Source organism: Diadema setosum, chromosome 10, assembly GCF_964275005.1.
Source record: "Diadema setosum chromosome 10, eeDiaSeto1, whole genome shotgun sequence".
Lineage (NCBI taxonomy): Eukaryota > Metazoa > Echinodermata > Echinoidea > Diadematoida > Diadematidae > Diadema > Diadema setosum.
Window position 1 is genome coordinate 11,821,054 of NC_092694.1, and position 15,178 is coordinate 11,836,231.

At 38.1% G+C, this 15,178-nt stretch overlaps 1 protein-coding gene across 1 annotated transcript in view; it reads right to left on the minus strand.

Annotated features, from left to right (window-relative positions):
* LOC140234188 (laminin subunit alpha-5-like) overlaps positions 1–15,178 on the minus strand; it is a 128,540-nt gene that overhangs the window by 67,897 nt on the left and 45,465 nt on the right. The window contains exons 19-30 of the mRNA XM_072314256.1: positions 14,945–15,039; positions 14,518–14,686; positions 13,320–13,480; positions 12,399–12,510; positions 11,405–11,490; positions 9,465–9,600; positions 8,645–8,774; positions 8,100–8,248; positions 6,948–7,063; positions 6,250–6,458; positions 2,062–2,192; positions 1,588–1,658 (exon numbers count right to left, since the gene is read on the minus strand). Of these exons, the coding sequence (XP_072170357.1) occupies positions 1,588–1,658; positions 2,062–2,192; positions 6,250–6,458; positions 6,948–7,063; positions 8,100–8,248; positions 8,645–8,774; positions 9,465–9,600; positions 11,405–11,490; positions 12,399–12,510; positions 13,320–13,480; positions 14,518–14,686; positions 14,945–15,039 (1,565 nt within the window). The remainder of the gene's footprint in view (positions 1–1,587; positions 1,659–2,061; positions 2,193–6,249; positions 6,459–6,947; positions 7,064–8,099; positions 8,249–8,644; positions 8,775–9,464; positions 9,601–11,404; positions 11,491–12,398; positions 12,511–13,319; positions 13,481–14,517; positions 14,687–14,944; positions 15,040–15,178) is intronic.

Below are 15,178 nucleotides of genomic sequence, written 5' to 3' on the forward strand. Positions count from 1 at the left end.
CTACTTCAGTGTATGATGTCACATGCATACAAGGATATAAGGAAAATAAAAAGAGAATTTCACAAAACTTTACTTTTTTAATTAAGTGCACATTTCTTTGGCTTGATACTGACGTATGTTAAGGGTAGTATTATTCCCCCTGCCTTCTGAAAGAGAGAAGTCGAGTGTTCTTTTGTTATGCGAGAAAAATGGAAATATGTTGATTTTTCTTTATTCTTTCTTTATATCTGTGTACACATGTGACATCACAAGCTATAGTAGTCTTTTCATCCAGCCGTGACTGAGGAGAAACTTCAAAAATTCATAACTTTTGAACAGATTGTCCGATTTTCCTCAAGCTCTCACTGATGTCTTCTACTATCATTGCTGCATTCACTCGACCCACATGTCTATGAAGGTGAACTTGTCCTTTAATCCTGAAATGTCACTATCGTGACTGATATATATAAAAGTGACTTTTATCACTATTGCCTTTAAGCACAAAGAGGCTACAAGATGAAGTCCTGTTCAATACAAAAGACAAAATGTCTGATACAATATCATGATTTCACAACTTCAAAGATAAATTCTTTGGAAAGACCTCCCACAAATTTCACCAGACTTATACAAGAACCCTGATGTTGCTGATTAAATTGTGTAAATTTATTGATTATAACAAAAACAAAACATAAACAAAAAACTTTACCAGGATATAGCAGTCTGATGTTTTGGCTAACTGCAAGGTAAGTCTATGGCAATGGCGGATTGGAGTTTTAAGAGATGGAGTTCCAACTGGCCGTAATTATTCAAAGAGTCATCAGTTGTTCTTTGTTTTTTGTTTTTTGTTAATGTACAAAAGAATTCCAAAGGTGCACTTTTGCCTTTGATGATCAATGTTCAATGCCGCTGTCTTGCTGAGCAATCTGAGGATTCATTTGGAATGCTAACATAATGTTGGCTATGTTTTACTGGTTCATGTACTAGTACATGTATTACATGAAATGAAATCTCATTCAATGATAAAGCATATAAAACAAAAGTCAATCCCATCCCGAAATATATGGAAAAGTGTAAATCAGAACTGTATCAGGTGAAAGTGCTTAAAACTGCACCCTCCTGGAAAGCTGGTTTTATCACTTTTCCACATACAGTAATTCTGACATATAAAACTGATATGGAACACTCCTCCAGTATGATTCTTTAGTAGTAATAGCTATATCAGATTAGTGCCTGGGCATGCCCAGTCAAATAATTTCTATTTCTATTTCATATTTTTTTTGCTCAATTTCTATTTGTGCATCCAAGTGTCTTTAACATTTATATACCACCTATCTTTTATAAGTAGCGATGGTAAAAAGTAATTACCATCACAAAGATATACCTTCCCAAGAAAGTGGTTGATGATCACGCAATGAGACACAAGTCAAGTACTTTCGATCTGCAAGGCAGATCCAGTTTGGCACATGCTTCAAACATAATTCGAGTGGCGGCATCGAACATGGGTTCAAAGGAAATAAGACAGTTGTGACTCCATTCTCTTTGAACCTCCTTGGTTGAACCAAAGCTTGATTCACACATCACCCCGATGTGTGCGTGTCGTAAACTTACTTGCACTGGCCTGTAAAGAGATTGCAGTTGAGATCGTTGTTGGCAACACCCCTGATGTCGCACTCGCATTCCTGAAAAGGGGGAGACGGGAGAAATGTTTTCAGCGGTTGGTGAGTGTAACATTAAAATAATGACAAAGGTGTATTAAAAGTATCTACACTTTGTATTTGGATGTTATTGTATGTATGTGTGTATGTGTGTGTGTGTGTGTTTTCATGTGATCTTACGTGCATACATGTATGCTTGCACACGTTCAAATCTAGTTTGCACATTCGTGATCACAAAAGTGGGCAAAATCATGAAGATTTCATTGTCACGCAACTACGGTAACTCACTGATTCTTCGAAATCAAGGATAAGAGTGATGATGTAAGTTGGATTCTGCAATTCTATGTGACATTTTATCAGTATATTTGTGTTCTTGTTCCTCAAGAAAAAAAAAATATGCAGAAATAAAACAAACTGACAAACTCACCACGCAGCCGACGATGGGATGGTAACCATACGTCTGCGGGGCACAGGTATCGCAGTTGTCGCCCTCTACGTTCTCGGGGCAGATGCACTCGCCGGTCACCTCATTGCAGACACGCGACACGCAGGAACAGGCTAGATGGAGGCAAAACGAAGGTTACACAAATCATCAGTAAATCTCTCATGAACTGATTCCAATGATGAAGGACTTAGGTAGCAGATATTTTGTGGAGAGGTTCCACTTGCGTTACACCATCATAATAACTTCCCTACTAATTTCTACTAGGCATGGACATCCAAAATCTCAAACAACATATTGCAACATAGTACATGTACAGTAACAATTTTATATAAATGAAAGGTTTTTGTCTTAAGGGTCATTGGTACTATTCTTATGAGGACCGGAGGATGATAAATCGCTCTTTAGAAAGATGGAAATCTGGAAGAATTTTCACCAATTGTAATGCCACTGGGGGTAGCTTTTTCTCAGCAAATTCAACAGTATCAAATAAATGCCTCCTTAGGGCAAATGTGACAAATGGATGACTGTGCACAACTGTTCTGAAAGATTACCCTAATATAACTTTTAAGTTAATAAAATCATGGAACTGCACAAATGTTATTTTCCCCAATGATGGAGATATTCTCTTTGTGTCTTTCACAGCTAGCCTTGTTATCTCTGCACACTCACATGAGCATGCATTCTGCATGTTCTGTTTTATGGGGATTCTACTCCCTGGCCGTAACAGCTGGCTTTATTCAGTTACATAACTGGTACTTTCCTCGTTACCGACGGTAACAAGGAGTCCAGAAAGGAAACCCCTGGATTGAAAATTCCTACTGTACATATGGTAGCCTTTTACTGCATGTCTTTAATACCACAGCAGACAGCCATGCCCCGAATATAAAGTGGCATGTTCATTCCCATAAAACTTGAGAGCGTATCTTTGATATATGTATGTGTCAGAAGCAGCCATACCATACATTGAGATAGGCATAAAGGTATGTGCATGCTCCAAGTGTTATTCATATTACATAACAGGAGATTGTTAGGTATAGAATTTGAAATTTGAAATGCAGATGCATACATTTGTACATACTGCAATACATGCTGCCATACATAAGAAGAAATAGTGTGTTATCCACAAAGACTCAAGGAGAAGGGAGAAAAAAAAAATAAGCAATAGATTCCCCTATCAAAGTACAGATGCAATTCAGAACAGCTGTATCAGAAATACAAGAACCCTCAGAACATGTACAGTACTGATACACTGCATTATGATAAGAAAATAGGCCGAGAAATCAGTTTGCACTGAAACAGAAAACAGCGATTATTGCATGTAGTATGCATGTCAAGCGAATGTTTGCACACTACACTGCACAAGTCCTATATAAAGTTGCTTCATGAGGAAAAAAAAAGTTAAAAAACAATATATCAGGAAAACTGAACAGCCAAGATTAGGCCATAACTCAGAGACGATAGTGATGGTGTGCTGTTAAGAACAAAAGAAAGAAGTAATAAAGATAAAACTTCCCTATTCCAACTGAAGAAAGAAATACACTGTGCTCTTGCCCACATACTCAGCTTTTTCACCATATCTAGTAATAATCCTAGATGTCTGGTGTGTGGACTAGCACATCTCAAAGAAGTTAAACTGTTACCATAATATCAGCGCAAGCTGAAGAGTTTGTTCGCAAAAACCAATAAGTCCATTTTTGAAGATTTTGAAGTACGATCTCTGTCATAAAGTACAAAATAATAACTTTTAAATGATATATTGGTCACTACATATAAAGGTACATTTTTGAAGTTATGGTCGAAAGAAGCAAAAATTTTCTTACTATTCTCTTTATTTTTCTTGACCTTTAATCGCAAATATCTCCATTTGGCAAATATGGACTTATTGGTTTTTGCGAACAAACTCTTCATAAATTATATAACCATTGCAAATTCTGTAAATTGTCGAAATATCCCAGTCTGATTGGTCAGAAGTGTCAAAAAAATTATGTATGATAAAACCGTCCTACAAATATCTGTAAACATAGCAGGAAAGTATCAACGATGACATTGACATTAGCACACAAAGTTTATCTCATGATCTATCCATTAACAGTATTGTGTAAATCCTCCAAATGGGTATATTTACAACCAACATCTTTTTTTTTTTCTTTTCCTTTTTTTTTTTTTTTTTTTTACATGAGACATAGAAGCAATAAGTCAGGAAAAATGTGAATAAAACTGAAAGATCCACAGGAAAAATACACCAACGAAATGCTGAAACAGTGAAAGATGATCAAGAAAATTCAGTCTCGCATCTGAAATGCAATCATATTGCAGTGCAGTACAGATATAATTGCTTAGGATTAAAAAGATCAGGACTGTCCTCCATTCTACTTTTGCATCTTGAAAATTTTGTGGTTTTAAAAGGTTTTTGAGCCGATGACGTACAATGTGGCAAAAGGCTTCTATATTGAGAGGGAAATCAGGCAATTTTTCAGCATTCATACGTATGGATCTGTCTTCATCTCTGTCTTTGCCCTTGTCCCTTTTTCTCTTTCTTTATTTCCATCTGACAAAATTTTATATAATACTGCATATTACACTTATTTATGTTCAGGGCAAACTCGCCATAAGTTTTTCACTTGCAGAAATGTGCTCCAAACATGTTCTAAATGGATGTACTGTTTTGCAGGAGGTTTGTATTAATGTATATTGTTTGCTGGAAATGAATGTCACTGGACTAAAAATAATACTGATCTGAACTGATGCTTCACACACAGCCAATGTCACACATAATATCACTTTCTATTACATGCAACCTCTATTGGCTCACCATCTCTATACCCCAAAGAAAAGGCAGGGTGTTACACTGCCAAAATACATGACATTAATCTTTATGAACATTGAGAGGCCAGAAAAAACAAAACAAAAACAAAAACAAAACTGTCACTCCAACTGAGTCAATAACAATTTCCCTTGTCCTCCCCCTGTCATGTCAGGACCAAAATGGCATTAATGCTGCTGCTCAAAAGCACGCTACACGGAACTTATCTCCTCTTGCTTCTCAACCCACATTGTGAGGAGGTTGGGGGTACATGTACTGCAAATATCATATACACGATTAAGATTGAGAAGCTCATAGTGATGAAATCATAAGGCATCAAAGAAGAAGAAAAACTCTGAAGGCTCAGTGGAGCGGAGTATAACAGTAGATAAAAACAGCATCAGCTATCCAGAGGAAATCAGACTAGAAAAAGGGCCGGAAAATTAATGTCCTCAACCTCCAGATCAGCATTCAATAGACAAGACAAAAGTTAGGAATCAAAGTTTTCCTTTAAAAGGAGATTTCTTTTTTTTTTTCTTATCAATACCGACCTCCAGAGAGACTTGAGGGGTCCCGACCTGTGTTGGATCGTATTACTTTTGACAAAAATGGGCAAACACAAGATATACATATCAACACATGCACACTTCACAGGGGTGTAGTTGTATTCTTCTACAAAGTTACAAAACAACTGAACAAACAACTGAAATTTACCCTGCGGTGATCTGCTTTAAAAATTCTGAAGAATCATTTTGAGCATCCACTGTGGATTAACGTTTAAGGGTACATGGGAAAAATGCATAAACTTCAAATTTAAGTTTTTACAGTAGCATGGTCTGTTTGATTGTTTCTACATTGTTTATTTGTTGCTTGGTATTTTCTTCAGCTCCCATGACAATCATAATGAAGTATTGGTAATGAAGCAGGGATGGGGGCTCCAAGTAAATTATAACTGCCTTTATTTCTCCGGAGCAAAGATTCCAAAATACTTACGGATCTTTTAATTCAGACACACATGCACCTACACATACATGTTGTATAAGCCCAGAATACCAAACCAGAAATTGAACCAAGTCTGAATCTGATTTTGAGATTCTTAGACAAAAAAAAAAAAAAAAAATCAATGAATAAATTCTTCCAGCAAGTGTACTTCACGGGGCGGTTGCTCCACAACGAAAGTCATTCATGGCAAAGGGAGAGCTCTACTCAGGATCTTCATGAACATTCTTCAGTAGTTAAATGCCTTCATCTCGGCACATTCAAGCAAACCAACCACACTATCAAAACATTACAAACGTTTCCAAAGCATGCCATTGCCTGTTGGTCGAGTGTCGTGCGGAGTCCACACTTTTTAACGTCGCACGTACCTCTGCAGTATGGGAAGTCGTAGTAGCCCACGGCGCACTTGTCGCAGCGGCGGCCGACCACGTTCTGGCGGCAGCGACACTGTCCTCCGAGCTCCTCGCAGTTGAAGCTGAGCGATCCCTGGCTGTCACAGTCGCACTCGGACGCTCCGTAGTTGAAGGCGGAGGAGAGAGAGAAGACGGCCTCACGGCAGAATCCGGAAGAGTCGGGGCTGCCACGGAAACGGAAATGACACATTGCCGTTGACCCATCAAAACCTGATGTATTATAATTTCCACTGTGTAGTACTAACTGCATACTATATTTTTTCCTTTATTTCTTTTTTATTAATGATTGATCGTCTACCTTTGTTGAATCAATTGAAATAAAACAAAAAAATCTATGAAGGTGAACTCAGCTTCACAAATTATCATCTTTTCATCATTTTCTTAAAGTATTTTTTTAGCTCGGGAGTGTCCCCTTGCTTCTGAATGCACAGAAATGTACGTCCACTGCATCAAATCAAAGCTTCATAACCAATTTTGCGGAAAAAAAAATTCTTCCAGCAAAGTACTCCACATGAGGCATCATTTAAAGATACGAGTGTGCACTGTTTTTCTCTCTGAGGCCTTTGCAACAATTCACGAATGTACTGATCAGTGCCGGGGTCTGTTTGGGCACTGCACCAGGCCCAACAGTAGTGTGCCCCCGCGTCCCTCACCTGAAGTAGAAGTCATTGCCGCTGCAGTACTGGATGAACTCGCCGGCACGGTCCTGGGGGTTGGCGTCGACCACGTCTGGGGTGTACATCTCCTCTGGAATCACCAGGATGTCATCCTAGCAGGAAGGAGGGAGTGAGGAAAGGGGGAGGGGATTACTTCATCCACAAATATGATACATCACTTTTCCCTTTACCTGGTTGAGACCAACTTCATTTCACATTCCTTTTTAGGGTTTCATAAGGAAGAGTAAAATATGCTCATTTGTTTGAGTAATTTGTTGTTCATGTTTTGGTAAAATAATTTCTATAAGGTTCTTGATAACTGCACAATCTATAAACTGAATTTCATATTGGCAACATGATTTAGCTGAATAGTTTGTTTCTCAAATTGTTTCTCAAAGCTTGTTTCTCAAAGCTTGTTTCTCAAATTTGCAACTATCTGTTGTCGTTTCTTCAAAATCCTTGCAGACTTCATGAATTCACTAAATGTCGTTCAAACTTGCACGGGTAAAATATGGCAGCGCTACTCAGAAGAGCCAATTTTAACGATGAAAAGACGATTACTTGTGGAACAAGTTGCCCTGAGGACTCAATGGCAAAAGAGAATTATTTTGGGAACTAATGTGTAAAAGTAAAGGTTTATTGCCACTTGGTCTACTATCAGATGGTCTACTTCCCAGTTCGTCTAACACCACTACGGTTAAACTCATTTGGTCTATTATCAATTTCATCTATTGCCCGTTCGGTCGACTTCTCACTTGGTATAATGTCCAGTTTGGCTACTTATCGTTTCGTCTAATGACCAGATGGTCTAATTGCAGTTTTGTCTCCTTGGACTCTTTCCCATTTTGTCTAATAAACTGTGGGTATCAGACGCAATGGGCATAGCCAATCTGGAAGTAGACCAACTGGTAATGAGGCTAAGTGGCAATTGGACTATATGGTCATGAGACAAACTGGTTGTAGACAATTCGGGATTAGACCATGTGCGTTGAGATTAAATGGCTTTTAGACGAAGTGGGAGTAGACCAAGTAATAAATCAGCAAAGTACAGTACGGGAGCTTCACTATTTGGTTACAAATGTACATACAGCAAAGTTTCTGTTTCTGTGAAAAAGATTTGTATTTTGGCTCTGACAGAAGACAACTCACAATCCACAGCTGGTGGTTGTCTCCCTCGGGCAGGCTGATCTGGATGCCTTGGTTGAGGTCTCCCAGCTCGAAGACGTTGCTCCCGTCAGGCTTGGTGACGACTGCACGGCAGCCCGACACGTGGGGGCAGTATTGGGCGTTGAACGTGCCTGCCATAAAATGATGTGGGTTTTGGGGATAAGCATGAATTTGTGTGGCGGGGAGGTGGGGGGATGAGAAGTTTGCCCAGAGCTTTCTTTCTTTTGGGCACAGAGGTCTATTGAATCTTTTGCAATACGAAAGCTTCCTTCCAGAAAAGTCTCACATGCCCTTTAAAATCTCCTTCCAGAAAAGTCTCACATGCCCTTTAAAATCTGGACACACAGATCAACAAAGAAACAAATGGAAGTATGGGTACATCGGTGATGAATTACTAATATACATGTACAAGTTGTACATACTGAGTACTATTGAGTTGACACCCAGTCAACAATAGGCTCTGGGAAACATGATTTGTATTCTAATCTTGTACATGACATACAATGTTTGAGATATGAAATTCCCACCTTCACCATCAAACTGGCCAACAATGCGGAAGTTTGCATCAAACGATTCCCCACTGGGCTGGTAGTAGTGAACGACGATGACGTGGCGTCCGCTGTCTGGAAGAAGGTCTGGCGGATATGTGAGGATGTTCTGGAGAGAGGGCATATGAATGATGACATTTTTAATCTTAATTATGAGTCATTTACTGCTGCATCTTCAGTGATTTTCCATCATTTCCTCCATTTTTTTTTTTTTTTTTAAATGACATTTTTGTTTTTTAAATGTAAATATTGACCCTTGGAAAGACAAAATGCTTGTGACATCATGCACTCCCACTTATTCAAATAACATTTCAGTCTTGTTGAAACTGCTGAGTGGGTATCCTGCTAAGAAGCAAAATTGACATACCAACACTGGAAAGAAAGACAGAACAATCATCAATCAACCAATCACTTATGTTTGTGACCCCCTGACCCTAATTTTGCAACATTCCTCTAAGTCTGTACATGTACCACAAATCCCTGGTTACATGTACATTATATATTCTCCGTCATGGTACTATAAACTGCACTGTGCTGTGTTTTATTTTCTTTGGTCAAAAATGAATACATCAATTTTAACAACAACAATGAATTTTCTTTGGTCAAATAAAGAAACAAAATAGCAACAACAACATCCCCTATCACAGAGAGGAACACCTTTGAGCTTTCCAGCTGAGCTTTTTACTCTGTTTTGTCGATCTATTTGCATTTAGAGCGGGTAACTTGTCCAGCATTCGCCACTTTCTCCACAATGCACATGCAAGCTACCATCTGCTCTGCTCACTCCACCACAACTCACCTCTCCTGTGTTTGATAGGTACGTGACTGATGGGGAGGGGTTGTAGACATTGGGAGGGAGGGGTGAGTTGTCAGTTATCTCCCGGCCCTCGAGAAGAACAGTGTTGGGTGGAACTGGGTAGGTTGAAGGTAGACAGCTGCAACAACAACAACAAAATAATAATAATAATAATAATAATAATGATAATAATAATAATAATAATAATAATAATAATAATAATAATAATAATAATAATAATAATAATAATAATAATGATAATAATACAAAATGTTTACATATTAAATATTTGAAACATTTGTAACTAAATAAATAAGTTAAGTAAATGAACAATTAAAAAAAAAAAAAAAAAGAGGCACTGCAAAAAAGGAAATTGCCGACCATGAAAAAAAAAATTGACAAGGGTATTATTCATACTGGTGTATGCTTGTGTAGACAAAAAAAAAAAAAAAAAAAAAAAATTTCTTGTGCATTTTACTGTCGCCTATTGTGGCTCCTCCCAAAATTTGTGGAAGTTTCGTACCATGAAAATTTCTGGTTTTACAATAACTACATGAATGAAGAGCAAAAGTCAATAAATGTATCATAAGACTAGAAATGTCGCTTTGGCGACTGGTATGCCTCCGCCATAATGCATGATTTTCCCAATAGGTCTAGATAGTACATGTGGACAATGTGTGATTACATTTTCACAAAATTGGCAAAATATTGAAATGACAAGTTTGTCACAAATGTGTTGAATGTTCACCTTCCTTGACCTAGGTTTAATTGGATGAATAGGAGAGCATGTATCTAGGGATTTAAGGACTTTAACTTGACTTTGACCCATTCATACATTTAGGCATTGAGTAATTTTCAAGGTACAGGTGTGGAGAAAAAGTGCAATTTCTGAATTGAATAGTAAATTGTTACCATTTTCATCTGGCCCTTGACCCTAAAATTCATAAGATAATCACTTTCAGGTAGAACATGCATAATATGTACTAAGTTTCAAGATAATTTGAGCCACTTCGAGATATGGAGGAAAAAGTTACAATTGTAGTTCAGCACTTTCACTTGATCTTTGACCTTTTGACCTTTGAGGCAAAAAAAGAAGAAAAAAAAAAACTTTCCAGAGAAATTCTATTAGGTTACACATGCATACACCAAGTGTAAAAAACTATTAACACCGCTGACATTGCATAAATATGAGGGAAATAGTAAAATTTTGAAGTGTTGCACTTGACCTTTGACCCCTGACCTTTGACCCCATAAACCCTACATTCTCTAGATAATCACTTCCAGTCAGTACATGTATATACTATGTTCCATGAAGATACCTTGAACAATTTTCCAAGGCACGGAGAAAAAAAAAAGAAGTTTTGATATTCTTACTTGACCTTTTGACCTTTGACCTTTGACCTCACGACCCAAACTTTCACCAGAGAATCTTAATTGGGTAATACATGTATACACTAAGTTTCAAGAAAATATCTTCAGGCATTCAATAGATATGGCGAAAATAGTGAAATTTCATGTATTTGACCCTGACCTTTTGACCTTTGACCTCATGACGCAAACTTTCACCAGAGAATCTTAATTGGGTAATGCATGTATACACTAAGTTTCAAGAAAATATCTTCAGGCATTCAATAGATATGGTGGAAAAAGTGAAATTTTATGTATTTGACCTTGACCTTTTGACCTTTGACCTTGAGCATGTGCACCCAAAAGTTGATAGGCACAACTTCACCCCCTAATACACATACATGCCAAGTTTCATTAGGATACCTCAACAGGTTTTGATAGTTACCTTGTCCAAAAAATTCATTACGGACGGACGGAAGGACGGACGGACAACCCGAAAACATAATGCCTCCGGCACCACTTCGTGGCGGAGGCATAAAAACAACAATCTTACAAATCTCAATCTCAGCATGCCTCAGTACACAGGCATCACTTACTTTCCATCTGCTGAGCGCACGCACTGCAGGGTCGGTGTCACAAAGTCGTAGGCGAACGAGCCAACTGGGATAGCAAAGACCTTGCTCTATACAGACAGCATAAAGACAGAGAGAGAGAGAGATCATATAATAGACATATGGCTGTTATGGCTGTTAGCTTTGGACAAGCAGTCACAACAACTAGTGGCAGTGGAACTGAAGATTGGAAAAGCAAGATCTATGTCAAATTCTTGGCAAAGCTTCTATAGGTACTGTACAAGTAAACTTCATTTTCACATGTGTCTTGTGTGTCTAATCATTCCAGGTGGTTGAAAAACTGTACCAGCTGAAATTTTCGCGTACAGATATTTTCGCGAATTGCTACTTGGAGGACATTTTCGCGTGTTGTTAATTTCGTGGTTACGAGGATCTAACTGAACTTAGTTAATTGCGCATTGTTATTTTCGCGGGTTGTTATTTTCGCGGTTCGAAGGCGATTTGCGAAATTCGCTAAAATTAAACCACCGTGAAAATTTCAGCTCGTACAGTAGGCAAGTGATCGCCTTGGGCAGGCGGATGTTAGCAGACTTGACTGTATTTCCTTTTTTCTTGCGTAATGAAGGAGCACTTGTTTTACTGCCTTCTGACGGCAAGGGGAATAACGTTGCCCTTAACAAATGTCAGAAACAAGCTGAGAAAATGTGTCTTTTTCATTAAAAAAAAGAGAAGTATTGCGTCTCTCTCTCTATAAAAATTTTCTTTCTTTTTTATCTCATACTATTGTGACATCATCAACTGTTGTAGCCTTCCGAGCAAACCATGTCTGCATATGGATTAAACCCAAACTTTAAAAAATTCCCAACTCTTGAACAAACTGTCCAATTTTCATCAAACTCCATTGATCTCTTCTGATATTTCTGACATCACTAAATCCAAGTGTATGCTTCGCGTAACCTCCCATTTTAAACGCAGTCAGTCAAACTGAGCCATGGCCAGATGGCAGGGATATACGTACAATGGCTAGCATGTATTGTCCATCGAGTTTGGTCAGCTGGGCATACGGGAGGACCTCCTGGATATCAAAGACCTTCACGCGACCGTTGTCGTCGAGGGCAACGGACCGGCACCTGGAAAGAAGGCATACCAACACACAACACATTACTGGAATTTGATAGACCCTTGAAAAGATACATGAAAGAGCTGAGGCGAATTGGTAATAAAAGACTGCCATATCATATTTATGTTTTCCCAGACATTCCTTATAGATCCTGACAGCCAATACACCTTGATTTGGGGCAGAAATTCAGTTGATTGCCTATGACGTGTATCTGTATTCAATTTCATTTGTTACTTTCATTTTCTGATTTACACTGGACAGGCGGAATTTTAAGATGGAACCCTTAAGGTGTATTGTGATTTTTTTCCCCAGTTTTTTTTTTTTTCTCCATTTGTTTTTTTCCCCCTCCATTTGTGTTTTTTCCACGTTTTTACATTTTTCTTTCACTTAAAAAAGTTGACACCCAATGTCCAAAAGTTCCATGGCCCCTGCTGCTTGCTGACTACATCAAATTACCTGGGCAAAGAGGTTAGCACTATTCATCCCTTTTTCTGGTGTGGAGCAGACTATTCCACTGGGTTGTACACTCTACTCTTTCAGAAATGGTGTGAAGTGCAATTTTTCACATGCATCGAGTTGTGACCCTCCTTCTCAACACATGGGACCTCAACTTTCTGTACTACTTGGGGGACAGAATGGTTTTTCTTCTGACTAAAAGGGATTGTACGTTTACACATAACACTGCTCAGCTATTATCACTGGATCTTGGACCCCAGCCATTGTTTTGGAAGACAGACAGATGATGCATTGGACAGAGCAACTTCACTGAACCTTAGAGCATGTAGTGGCGAATTACAACAAACGGATTTCTGAACTGACATGTAAGAGCAGTCGTTCCATGTGAGATAGCCTCGCTGGGTGTCCTGAGAACCGAAGATATCGAGGAGAGCCGACTGCTGGCCTGGCCCGCCACCGTAGTACTCAAAGATGATGATGTAGCGACCCGCCTCCGTGATGGGCAGATAAATGCCGTAGACGTTCTGTGTGTATGTATGCACGTGTGGATGCAAACGTTATTACTTTGAAAATATTGTATATGATAATAATAATAATAATAATAATAATAATAATAATAATAATAATAATAATAATAATAATAATAATAATAATAATAATAATAATAATAATAATAATAATAATAACGATAATAATAATAATGATAATAATAATAATAATAATAATAATAATAATAATAATAATAATAATAATAATAATAATAATGATAACGATAATAATAATAATGATAATAATAACAATAATAATAATAATAATAATAATAATAATAATAATAATAATAATAATGATAATAATAATAATAATAATAATAATAATAATAATAATAATAATAATAATAATAATAAAAACCAAATATTCATTAATCCCTTCATCCATCTTAAATGGAGGCTCGAAGCAAAGTGCAATATTCTGCAAAGTCTAATCATAGGAACAAACTAAATCAAAAGAAGAGCGCATCACAGAAAAATGGCAAGTAAAACAATTTGCAGAAGTAGAGCATAATATGTATATATGTATGTTCCTTCATAGATATATATGAATATGTATGTTCCTTCATCATGTAATGCAAACCAATGTATTGTTAGATATATGATTTGAAATTTTCCATGGATGGACTATTCTTAAATGTGTACAGGTAGTCCATTCCAAAGATAATATGGTGCAGCACGTGTGATAGTTCGTAAGGACACCAATTTTTGATGGACGAACGCTTCCAGGAGAATTGCATGAAATGAATAAAGTGAAAAACTCAGGGACAGGACAATGCATTCATACAATGGAAGACCCTCCCTACTAGTGCATAAAAAAAAAGAGAAAAAAAAAGTATTAAGACTTCAGTAATGCACAAGCATTTACAGAAATACTGCATCAACTTTTGAAATACTTCATCAACTTTTGAAATACTTGCTGTCTTTCGCTACATTCCAATAGTCTGGATGTTTTTCAAGATACACAATGTATCACGAAACTGTCATGGCAACCAAACTTGATTTCTACTCACATCACCCTGATCAACGAGTGCCATGCTGTCTACGTCGAGTTCGTCCATGATGAATTCGTCGCCGAAGCGCTGGACTGGGAAGCGTGCACCATTGGCATCAATGACTTCGCCGTCCACCCCTGGAGCGACAAAGAACTGGTCGACGTTGGGGAAGACGTAGTAGTTACACCTGTGGAGGTATGCAAAGCAGAGACATATCATCATAACTTTTTATGGAAATCATTGGGGCTAAATGGCCATGAGAGGGGGCAAATGCCGTTGAAAACACTGATTAGGGTCGCTGGGGTTTATAGCTTCTGAAAAGGATTGTCGTAGGCTTTTCTTGGCACGAATTACTGTTGCTGGGGTTTATAGCTCTGAAATTTTTATCATTCGGTAAAGGGCAGGTCCCCAATGGAGTTTTAGAGCAACTGGTTTGACTTCTCACCTTTCCTGGGGGATACCCACGATGCACGGCTCGGAGATGTCCTCCTGGAGGATGGTAGCCTCGTAGAAGTCTGATGGGAGAAGGACGATGTAGTCCTGGGGGAGGGAGGAAGGGTGCATAAGATGGCTCTCAACATACTGACATCAAAGTTTTATACCACCGATACCAACATTTCCACTTCAACATCAAAGGGGGGGGGGGTTCATCAAGCGTTCTGTCAGAATTTTTTTCCTG